The following is a 12,867-nucleotide window of genomic DNA, read 5'->3' as shown; positions in this document are numbered from 1 at the left end:
AAAAAAAAAAAAAAAAAAAAAAAAGTACTAAGAAACTTAAAAGTATGCATTTGTAGTGGGGCCAGAAATACAAGTCAGTGGTATAACTGCCTACCTGGCAAGCACAAGGTCCTGAGTTCAATCCCCAGAACCACAATAAATAAATAATAAACAATACATTTGTTCTGTTCAGGAATTCTACTCTTAGAATGTCCTATTCTAAGGGAATATAAGGCTTGTAATACACTGTGAGTTTATTTATAATAAAGATTAAAACAAAATAAATGTGTAAAAAGAGGGCTTCTAAAAATGAACCATAAGATCAACTATTTAGCAGGCTTTAGAAATAATCATTCAGAAAATGTTTTCCAAGATATAAAAATGCCAAATAGAAAATGAAAAGCTGGAAGCAAAATTGTATATGTACCCTATGTATTCAATCATAGTTTAAAACTATGTACTGTTGGAAAAAAATATATTCCAAAGCACGAAGAGCAGCTGCTCTACGATGTGAACTTATGGGATGAATTTCTTCCCCATTTTTAAAGTTTTCTGTATTTTACATTTTCTATAATAAGGAGACATTACTTATTATTTTGATAATCAGGATAAAAATAAAATTTTTTATAGTTGTTGATGAAGCAATAACCAGCTGCTTCTTTATATAAAAAACAAAAAAATCCGTACCATAAACTCTAGGTTGATGCCTTCTAATGGAAAAGAACAAAATGAAGAAAAACAGGCTTGTTTTCTACCCAAATTTTTCACCATATAACGGTAAACAAAAGTATTAACTGCAAGGGAGGAACTAACGTTTAAGTGACAATATCGTAATAGAATGCTCACCCTGGGAAGATAAATACAGCACACAGTGTGATAAATATGCTTCAAGGGTGCCTGAAGGACTGCTTTGACAGTCACCTCTACATGATGAGATTTCAATGAGTTTCTTCATTCTTTTTTATAATAAACATGTACTAGTTTAGTAACAGAAAAATAAAGCTATTCTTACTTTGAAAAATAATGAACAGAAAAGGTAAAAAAAAAAAAAATCTAATCTGAAGAGGAAATGAAAGGCCAGTGCTAATAAATGAAGGATTCCAGCAGGGTCTCTGTCAAACAGATTACTTGACCGTTCTTCTTTGTTCTTCTTTTTTCAAGGCACACAGCAGATCTGGTCCCTGAGGCAGATGTCCTGAGTAAAGAGTACCTACTAAGTTCACAGGCTTACCACCAGGAAGTAATGGAAACAGCAAGCACTGCACAGGCAGAATCCCTTAGGAAATGGACAAGTCGCTAGCCCAGCTGGGGCGCAGGCCAGGGCCGCATCTATTCTGAGGTCGGACATATGGTCAGAAAAGGCCAGCCTGGCAGGTGTGATGGTGCATGCCTGTAATCTTAGTACTCTGGGAGGCTGAGGCAGGAAGTTCACAAATTGGAGCCCAGTCTGGTCATTTTAGTAATTTAGCGAGAAGCGCAAAACAATAAACAAGGCAAGATCTAGCAAGAATAAAAAGAAACAAAACAAAACAAACAAACAAAAAAAGCCAGCCTAAACTATGAAATGCCTCCTTGAGCTGATGCTAGCAAACAGAAGGGCAGAAAGACAGCAAGTAGTGAGCTTTGAGGGTTTACAGGTCAGGTATTCCAAGGGTGCTTTTTTTTTTTTTTTTTTTTTCCTTTTTTTTTTTTTTTTTTTTTTTTTTTTTTTTTTCTTTTCAAAGTTTTATTGATAAACATATAGCAATGAGACAGTTTCAAATCAAATCGAAAGTACAGTTTCAACAAATAATACACTGCATACATTCTTCTCAGTGGTTAATTGCTGTACAAGATGCAGACTTGTGATCCTACTTACAAACACCATTAGAAAAAATCATTCTATTCATTAAGAGTCTTTCTTTTTTCTTGACACAAGGTCTGACTCTGTAGTCTAGGCTATTCTTTGAGAAAAACTCATGCCTCTGCCTCCCAAGTGCTGGGTTTACATATCCATACCACCACGCCTGGCCTTTCAAGCATCCCAAGAGAAACCCTTCAAGGTAGAAATTGCCAATCTCTTTTTACAGAGGGAAGAAACAAACAAAAAGCCAAGAAGACAAGCAGGTTTCCCAAGACAAGTACACATCACCACAGAACAGTCTTTTTCTTTTCCAAATGTGTATTTGCAGAATTACATGTGAAGCTCTTTAAAAGTATACATTCCTAGGAAGACATACAGAATCAAAAATACAAGAGCAAGGCCCAGGAATTCAGGTAACATTCTCCCCGGGTGACTGTTGTGGCTGGCCTTCTACCAGGTAGAAGAGCCAGTTGGTCACCTTATGTCTTGCTTCAAACCCGTCCGCCTTGCTCTGATCTCTTCCCTACTGACTGCCCATCCTGCCCATGTTCCAGTCTAACTCCCTAACATGATGTTTCTACGGTGTGCAGGGGCCTTTGGAGCCTACCAAACCCTTTACGCTAACTACCCACCCCTAATCCTCTCTCCTAAATGCTGGCCAAACCCTTTACGCTAACTACCCACCCCTAATCCTCTCTCCTAAATGCTGGTAAATGTACTTCCTTATCTCTCTCCTCACCCGGCACAGCTCAGGATGTCATCAATTACTGGCTGGAGTTCTGCAGCAGCTTCCCTGGTCACCTTGCCTCTACTCTTGCTCCCTGCAATCTATTTCTATTCTTTTATGTATTTGGTACAGGGTCTCACTAAACGCTCCAAGTCGAAGTGATCCTGTTTTCAGCCTCCTTAGAGCTCGTTATTACAGGTGTGTGCCACAGTGCACCCAGGGGCAGGGCCAGCGTGGCATGTGGTTCTGGGGATCGAACCGTCCCTGTGCTTACCTAAGCAGGCGCTTAGTCCACTGAGCTATCTCGCCACCCCTGCAATTTTTTTTTTTTAAATTTTATGTATCTAGTACAGGTTCTACAGGGTCTCACTGCATAGATTGGTACTCATAGTGGTTCTCTTGTTTTCAGCCTCCCAAGTGCTGGGATTAAAGGGGCATGCCACCATGCCCAGTCTCAATCACTGTCTCAGTGTACCCCAGGAGCAGGGCCAGCATGGCACAACCCCAGCCACTGCACTCTGCCTAGGCAGGCCTTTTAGTCCCCTGAGCTATCTGGCCAGACTTCCCTACAATGTTTTCTATAATGCCACCATAGTCATTTTCATAAACTCAGTATCTGAAACAATTTCAGATAATCTCATATGATTGCCTCACTACCTGAAAAAAAATATTTTTTTTTTCCAATAAAATTACTGTTAGGATGCGTGCTCAAGAGGCTGAGGTAGGATGATGATTTCTGTGAATTCAAAGCTAACCTGGGCTATGTAGTGAGTCCAGGCTAGCCTGAACTACATGGCGAGACACTGCCTAAAAATAAAAAGAAAAAAAAAAAAGAGAGAAGAAAAAATAATTACTGTATGACAATCTCCTGGGAAGCATTTAAAAAATTCCTGGCCCCTATCACATACTCATTGATTAATCTCTGGGAGTGGGACTTCAGGTACCTGTATTTTTATAAGCTCCTCAAGTAAGCAAGATACTATGGCAGGGCTGGCCAGATAGCTTAGTGGATTAAAGCACCTGCTTAGACAGACACAGGGACTGGGGTTCAATCCCAGGTATGTTGTGCCAGCCCCAACCCCAGGGACACTGAGACTGTGAATGAGGTTAGGTGTGGTAGCCATAATCCCAGCATTTGGTAGGCTGAAAACAGGAGGATCACTCTAAGTCCCATCTGTGGAGTGAGACCCTGTAGACCCTGCTAAATGCATTGAAAAACAAAAACAAAAAAAAAAAAAACTATGGCAGATTATTATTTGACAACGATTTACCTCATCTCTCAGAATTCCATGAATATACAGTATTTGTCTGCACTAAGATTAGGTTTAACCCATGCAACTTGCTTTCAAATGTGACAAGAACAAATACTTAAAATGTGTTTGACCACAGGCTGGGGAGCTAGGTTAGAGATCTTTAGTTCCCACTGGTCTTTTTTTTTTCTTTAATTTTTTCTGCATCTAGGACAGGGTCTGCAGGGTCTACAGGGTCTCATTATGTAGATCGGACTTGTAGTAACTCCTGTTTTCAGCCTTCCAAGTGTTGGGATTACAGGCGTGCAACACCATGCCCAGTCTCAATCACTGTCTCAGTGCGCCCCGGGGCCTCCTGGGACCAGCACGGCAAGCAGGGAGGGATTAAACCCCAGTCCCTGTGCTCTGCCTAAGCAGGTGCTTTAGTCCCCTAAACTATCAGGCCGGCCGGCCCCCCATTGGTCATTTTAAATCCACAGATTTGACTGTGACAAGTGGCCACTAAACAAATGAGCAATTCCTGTGCTGTTTATCTCTAAGTAGCTCTGGCTCAAGGGGCTTTGTGGCTACCTTCTCAGGATCCTTCCTGGAAATCCATGAGCTATTCTTATTTCCAATAAAAACTCTCCTAATCTCAAGAAAAAAAAAAAAAGTCCATCTTGAGCGGTTGGACTTAACTGCCAAGAAAAATGCCCCAGGAAACATGGCTGGAAAACTGAAAGAGATATAAAGCAGACTTGAAGCCAATCCAAGTTCTGGAGCCAAGCTCACTGAGAACACAGCCTAGAACAGTTATACCCCAGTGGTCCACAGAAAAGAAACTAAGAAATAAAGTCTGATACTAGAAATCATCCAGTTTTGGAGTAGTTATTTATGCAACTACTTCGGGGTAACATACAGATGCACAGTGTTAAGGTTTTTAATCTAAAGTCCCCCCAAGCCTCATACAACCACAGGCAGGAATTCTGGAAGGTGACTGGATCAGGGGGTGCTATACTCACTGGTGGATTCGCCCACTGATGAGTTTACATCTATTAGAAAAGTGAGTCTGGTTGGAAGAGGTGGGTCTCTGCCATTTCCCTCTGCCACACTGTCTGTCCTGTGTTGGAGCATGCCAACTATGACTGAAACTTAAGCCAAAATAAACCTCTCCTCCCTTAAACTGCAGGTGTCAGATATTTTCCGAGAAATGAGGAAAGTGACTAAGACACATACGCACAGCCAATATGGGAACCTTCAGATATGTGAAAGTTCAAATGCCTCAACCTGGAATGTAAGACCTTCCACAGACTGGCCAGCCTCCCTTCTCTACTCATTACTTAGTCTCCTACGTTTGATCCCTACTAATTAAGTGAACAACTTTCTTTTCATACCACATGTACCTTTGTGCATACTGTTCTAAATGTTTCCTCTTGTCTCTTACTATTTTACTCCATGGGCTCCTTTAAGATTTGTTCAAGTTCCACTACTCAGATCACTGAAAAGGTAAACATACTTCTTAGCAACACAAAACCACAGAGCAGAGCATAAGCAAACGAGTTCTGAGATCAGACTGCCCATGACTGGATCCTGTTTCTACCACTTACCAGCAGTGTGACTTGGGCAAGTTACTAAACTTCTTTGAACGTCATTGTCCTCCCTACCTCTCTCTCACAGTTTTGTTCTGGTAGTGCTGAGAATCACACCAAAGGCCTTGTGCAAGCTAGGCAAGCATCCTACCAAAGGAATGGCGGGGATAAACGAAATAATACAAAATGTAAAATCTGGCATATCACAGAATATACAATAACACCCTATCCTCTTTTACAGATTCCTCCAGGGTACAGCACATGGCTAGACCCACAGTACAAAGTTGGTCAATATTGATTATGTGGATGAAAAAATTAGTTTAAATTCCGTTTAACTATTTATACTTCAGATATGAACAAAGGATCCTCTAGGTCAGATACATAAGTGCTACATTTGTTGGCAATAATACCTGTTTCTCTATGAGTCGAATGGTATCCTCTGAAGTCTTATCCTTTGACTTCTTCAGCTTATTCATTGCATCAGTACGAACTCTCCGTAAAGAGTCTTTGGCCTTGTTGGTGTTCTGTTTGGCCAGTTTCACCAGCATCTCCCTGTGCTCCCTGGTTACTCTAATAAAAGACAGAAAGAAAAAGAAAAGAAAACTAAAATCATTCTATACATTAACCTTTATCTAACAACTTAAACCTACTCTGTCGTCTAGCTCAGCAATCTGTAACTCTACTTTGTCAACTGAGGATCTTCATGTTTCTGACACCTTCACGGCCATAGACATCCTCAGAGTCTGATACCATTCCAGGAGAGCTAGATGAGGAGAGCTGGTAAGAGTATTGCTTTGCAGCACGAGCCAGGACTGTAGGCAGATGTGGGACCAAATTGTTATCATGCATTCAGGACCTTATGTGATGCATTCAGGACCTCTTTTCTTTAGAGTTCCCTTTTGCCTAAAAGGGACACAAGGGGTGCTATAAAGACTACATAAGATGATGGACATGAATTGTTGAGTACTAGCCTTGGCATGTCAGTTGTAACTCTACCTCTTGCCCACTAAAGAAAGCAATGTAAGTTGACTGATGATGCTACAAAAATATTATCTTTAAATTTGCAAATTGTCTAAAACAAGTAAGTAGCAGCCCTCTATAGTCTTCATAATCCATCAGCTCAGGTCCCAGTATGGCTATCGTGAACAGTATCTAGTATGTTGCATGAGCCAGAAATAAACTTCTCTGGAAAAGCCACAGAGATCTGGGGGTTGCCTTTTACTGCAGAATAGCCCACCACATCTTCGCTACGATCACTACCTCACGAGGATCTGAGGAGTTAAATCCAAATCAGGTAAAGAAAGGGAGGATTTCCAGGAGGAGGACTGGGCATATACAAAGAAATGAAGCTGCAGAGACCATGATTCATTAAGGGAACTGGCTGGAATACAGAAAGGAATGATAAGAGAAAAACTTGGGTAGTCATATTATGGAGGGTCATAAAAGATCATGAACTCCACTGTATAGAACAAGAAAATGAGGCCCAAAGAAGGTGGATATCTTACTCATAGTCAGACCCAGGTTGGCCTGTCTCAAAAGCCAATGATATTAGTATAACAAAATTCCTCTGCCCTGAAGTGGTCATCACTGGCACATGCTTCCTGACTCACGTCAACATTTTTCTTGCCAAATAAAGACAATCCCAAGTTCTGGGCACATGTTCAGTGTGGAATAGTGATGAGTAGCTTCTAAACACTCAGTAACATCTATCTGGTGTTTCCTCTGATGAGAAAAAATATTTAAGAATTTTGAGAAAAAGTTTAAGACAAAGTAGACAGCTATGATATAAATAAATCCTGGATTCTGCTCCTTGGAAGTATTCTCAAAACAAAAATGATCTTGACTACCGTTATTAAATCCATCTATGTCAGGTGAGTACTTTTAAGTATACTAGCTCGAGGGGGCTGGGGAGATGGCTCAGTAGGATAAGCGCTTGACTGGCAAATGCAAGGATCTGAGTTCAATCCCTGGTTCTGCCAAAAAAAAAAAAAAAATAAAAAAATAAAAAATAATAATAATAATAATTAAGTATACTAGCTCGTGGATTTTCATAACAATGCTTCAAATTAGGTACTAGTACTCCCTCTTCTAATGAGAAAATTAAGACTCATAGATGAGTGACTTACCCTGGACTTGAGTGACAGAACTGGAATTCAAGTCCAATTCTTCCTGTATGCTGCTTAACCTTATAATCTATTCCAAATAAATCATGTACTTATGCTTCCAGGCAGAAAACTGCTCAAACTCAGTAATATGAATCCTGGGACCAGAAAGGACAAAACCACCATGTCAGGACTTCAGGGATTTGGAGCAGATCTTGTTACTCTTATGGCTTTTAATTCATTGAATAAAAATCATGCTGACATGTTTAGGTCTCTTTTTTGTTCTGCCAAAGCATATGTCAGTATAAGGAAGGAACAGGAAAATTAAAACTTGATCCACTGATTCAAAAACTTAATCCTGCTGAAATACTAGGAGGTAGAAAATAAATGAATCTAAGACTGTAAAAAATCTCTCAAACTTCTCTAAAAAAAGACCTCAATGAAGTATTTCAATCTATTTCAATCTTATATTTCATATATAATCTGAAATAAGATATCCCACTGTTTAGGAAAAAACCTAATAAAATTTATCTAATCTACTTTACACTACCTTGTTATATTAATATTTTAAGTGGAAGAAAAACATACATTTTTAAAGTATAAATTATAATTCAAAAAATGTTAAAAGGCTTTATTTAAAAACCAAAATAATCATGTGTAATTTGGCCTTAATAAAATGTATTTGTATTTATTAAGGCAAATGTGACATTACTATGTTATTAATATCAGTTTCTAAATGTAACAGTGTACAATCATTGATATCTCAAAAATATTTCCATTTTGGGATGCAAATACAAAATCAGTTTCTAAATAAAAACTATAAAAAGATGAAGACTGTGAGCCGGCCAAATAGCTCAGCAGACTAAAGCACCTGCAAGCAGGCAAAGGGGTCAGGGGTTCAATCCCTGGGGCCTGCCTTGCCAGTCCCACCCCCAGGATGCACTGAGACAACAATTAAGACTGGGCATGGTGGTGCGCGCCTGTAATCTCAGCTCTTGGGAGGCTGTAAACAGGCGGATCATCAATGGAATAGATTAGAAGATGCCTCTATGATCACACTCAGTCACCTGATCTTCGACAAAGGGGCCAAACACACTTACTGGAAGAAAGATAGCCTCTTTAACAAATGGTGCTGGAGAAACTGGCTCTCTACATGCCAAAAACTAAAACTTGGCCTAGGTCTATCACCATGCACTAAGCTAAAGTCAAAGTGGATTAAAGATCTAAACATTAAAACAGAAACACTAAATCTCCTGGAAGAGAAAGTAGGAGGAACTCTTGAAGATATAGGGATAGGCAAAGAGTTCATGAACAAAAAATAATGGGTAATACCTGAAAGAATTAACAACTGGGACCTCCTCTTGAGAAGTTTTGCACGTCAAAAGAAATTACCAACAAAGTGAAAAGACAACCCACAAATTGAGAAAAAATATTGACTAATAAGCACTCAAAGGTCTGCTCTCTAGAATTTATAAAGAACTAAGAAACATTAGGGCCCCAAAATTTAAATACTCAATTCAGAAATGAGCATCCAAGATGAACACACTTCTCAGAGGACGAAATTAAAGAAGCAAATAAATATATGAAAAAATGTTCCACATCACTAGCCATCCATGAAATGCAAATTAAAACAACACTGAGATACCATCTCACCCCACAAAGAATGGCTATCATAAAGAAATCAACCAACAACAAATGTTGGAGAGGCTGTGGGGAAAAAGGAACCCACTGCTGGTGGGAATGTAGACTCGTGCAACCATTATGGAAATCAGTGTGGAGACTCCTTAAAAAACTAGGACTGAAAAATCCCATTCAAGCCAGCTAGCCCCCTACTGGGAATTTTCCTGGAGGAACTGAAAATGTCATATCATAGTAATATATGTGTACCTATGTTTATAGCAGCACAATTTTTGTGATAGCCAAATCCTGGAAACAACCAAGATGCCTGTCATCTAAAGAATGGATGAAAAACATATGGTATTTTTATACAATAGGGTATTACTCAGCTATAAAGAATGATAAACTTGAAGCATTTATATTTAAGTGGATGCCACTTGAAGATATAGTCATAAGTGAAATAAGCCACACTCACATGTGTAAATATCATATAGTCTTCCTAGTATAAGAACTTAAAAGATGAAATACAAATAGAAAGGTATAACACAATTAAAAGGAAAGTGAGAACTTGAGGACTAGACAACGAGGAGAGGGCAAGGAGAAAAGCTGGGAAAAATGACAGAGGCAAAGCCATACATTTATATGCACAAGACAGGTAAGGCAATGATCCTGAGAAACATCAGCAGGTTTTCGAAACTAGCAGTTAATTGGTAGGATTCTCACCCTGACTGAGTATGTATGCTGATACCTGTGCACTAAGCAACTGCACTGAAGAAAGCAATATGTAATAGAAGGGTCACACTTGGAATGCCTGTCATTCTGGTCTTCTAAATACGTACTGCTTGTCATGACATACCAATTACTGCTATACTGTCTCTTCTCAAGTAAATTTTTTTTTTTTTTAAATAGGATAATAAATGAAAAAAAGAGACAGGAAAAAGGAAAAAAAAGTCACAGAACTGTCCTGCTACAATGCTGTATATGGTTAGATTTCTAAAATTCTTTGTAAAAATATGTAATTGTTTATTCATATTTTTAAAGTATTTATTTTTTAAATTTTTTTCTCCATATTCTGTAGAGACTTAAAGTTTAACATATCAATACTAGATGGAAAATACCTGTTCCATGTTATACCTACGATGTTTGATATTCAGACAGATAGTGAGATTAAACCCAATTGCGTATGTTGTAGGATAATAATAAGCTTCTCTTCTGGAGGGTTAACAACCTAAGTTTGCAGACCAAAAATTAGAGAAAAAGAAGGGCTGCAAGGACAGCCAATATTTTGGTCCTAGCCTTTCAAGGTCAGTGAAGACTCAGGACATAGGTGAACCTATACTGTAACATGATGTAACTCAGTTGTGTCCCAAATTTTCTGATCAAGGAGATTATGGGGCCACAGAGCATGTGACTGATGACATAGAGTGTGCCTAAGGAGAGTCACTCGGAGAGAAAACATTCTCTCAGGCTCTCACAAACAGCAAATTGGTCAAGCAATGGCTGTGACTCATCCACATGGCTGACACTGACAAAGGATCTGCAAACTGCAGTACAGGATAACAGGATAAATCCTGAGGGGACTTGACTGACCTTATCAGATACAAAAGATACATTTCTTGTTATATAGTTCTTGCTTTATCTTGGTCTTAACAATCCAGCAGAAAAGTATAAAAAACAAGGTATAAAAAGTAAAGCCATATTAATATGCTGAGCTGTGAAAGGCTCAAGTCAACAACTTCTGACATTGCCAGTCCTATGGATAACCCACTATTATTATGGACTACTAGACTATATTGGATTATTTTGCTGAGTTCATGCACCTACAATATTTAAATGGCAAGGGAATACCCATCTCTAACAAAACTAAATAAAAAAAGGGATACAAAGGAAGGACCATTTTGTATCTGTATATACAAAATAGGATAGATACACAGCTACATTCTCTTAACTCAATGAGAAGAAAAAAGGTGAGTTAACAGTGAGGAGGAGGAAAGGAGGGGGAGACCCAGTGGATCCTAGGCACAGGAAAGGCTGGGAGGAAGAAGGGCAAAGTGCTGACTGAGGGATGAGTCTGAAGGTGCCTAACATGCTAGATCAGGTGCTTCAGGTGTTGCGAAGACACTGGTTTTAAAGTCAGCCAGATTGGTTTATTTCCCTATCTATCATTCAGAAGGCAATTATTCTTGGACACGATATTTAATTTTTCCAAACCTGCATTTCCTTAACTCTAAAATGAAGATTTAAAAGACACCGTACAGGGTGACTGGGAGAAGCACATCCAACATAAAGTACCAATCAAGACAGCAGATATAGTAGCTCTGAATAAATGATGGTGCTTATGAATTTTTAATCACTTAATTACTTCCTCCTGATACAGTTAAGGGCACATCTGTTTTTAAAAAGAAACATATTATATTATGAAAATATTTTAATTCCTTTCCAAACCAGTGATTAATAATAAATCTGATCACAGACACTTGCCCACCCATGGAGTTCTATGTGGGCACACTTGCGATTGTGCTACAGGTTTCTGAACTGAGTGTGCTGGTTCTGAGGACCTACTCTAACTTGGTGCTTTGACTTAGCTTGTCCAGCACTGGTTGAGTTACTTGTGCTACATGCCACATCCTAGGCCAAGCTAAGGTGCTCCAGAGAGGGGACCAGCCAGGTCCAACTTTTCCAGACTCAGTCAAGTGATGCAAACCAAATTTGTAAACCACTGTTTAGAAAGGTTGTGACTGGTGCTAGGTCAGCGTAATGGTACTTCTATGGGAGAAGCATGCAGAAAGCACAGCTCACCTTGAGATCTGGAAATGCCTGGACATACTAGTAACTTGCTAACTGCAGAAGACAAGAAAGGGCATTTTTTTGGAGGAAATACGGTGGGTGAGATAATAGTGGGACAATATGAGGCCAGAAAGGGTCAAATTTGCTTTGCCACTCTGGAGTTTAAAAGTTCTTTCCACAGAACCCTGACTTCAAAGAAGACCAAAGCAGAGACCCCATTTATAAAACAGGTAAAAAAGAGACTATGCTCCAGTTGATGAGGGGAAGTGTCCTTGGGGAAGGGTGGTGCTCTATCCCAGGCTACAAAGCACAGCTACACACCCACTTATAGGCCTGCCCCTTATACACCTCAAGTAAGTTATTTCAACTCTGTAAGCTTTGGTTTTCTCTATCTGGAAACAAATTAAAAACAAAAACAGCACCTCTGCTTCAGAGTAATAATAGCAAGACTCAGACAAAATGATACATGGAAAGTAGCCAGCACCAAGCCTGGTGGAGAATACGCATTCACAAAATGTAAGCTCTTTTGTTGTTGCTTCTGTTTAGGTGTTGGCAACCCCTAAGGCATCTTCAAATGATGAGTCTATAATGAAAGTTCTTATCAACAGAGAAATGATAAGACAAAAGCCTGCGCTTCAGCTAAATAACTTTTTGAGATCTGAATAACTCATACACATTTTAAAATCAAATGTTCAGCATACAGACATGAAGATTTTTCTGGTATTGATTGATTCATTCATTCAACTTTTAGCTTTCTTTAACACATATTTACTGAGCACTTTTATAGGTAGTGACAGGATATAAAACACAACACGGACTAGTTTACAGTCTTGCAAGGTATGCAGTCATTAAAGAAATGCATGTACAACTAACCACTAAGTTATAGTTATGATAAGCACTATAAAGATAATGTAGAATTATAGGAAAATAATTAAGTGCAAGAAAGGAATCTGAGCACCTTTTCCTGGAACTCTAGGAACTTAAGGTGGAAATA

At 39.1% G+C, this 12,867-nt stretch overlaps 1 protein-coding gene across 4 annotated transcripts in view; it reads right to left on the bottom strand.

Moving 5' to 3' along the window:
- Positions 1-12,867, bottom strand: part of Mrrf (mitochondrial ribosome recycling factor) — a 65,222-nt gene that overhangs the window by 12,956 nt on the left and 39,399 nt on the right. For 3 of the 4 annotated variants that reach the window (XM_004641495.2, XM_023701559.1, XM_023701560.1), the window contains one exon: positions 5,778-5,937. The exons of the other annotated variant lie outside the window; for it this stretch is intronic. In XM_004641495.2, the coding sequence (XP_004641552.1) occupies positions 5,778-5,937 (160 nt within the window). The remainder of the gene's footprint in view (positions 1-5,777; positions 5,938-12,867) is intronic. 4 annotated transcript variants of the gene reach the window in all.

This window comes from Octodon degus, unplaced genomic scaffold (assembly GCF_000260255.1).
Source record: "Octodon degus isolate 3935 unplaced genomic scaffold, OctDeg1.0 scaffold00137, whole genome shotgun sequence".
Lineage (NCBI taxonomy): Eukaryota > Metazoa > Chordata > Mammalia > Rodentia > Octodontidae > Octodon > Octodon degus.
This window is presented reverse-complemented; position numbering and strand designations above follow the sequence as displayed.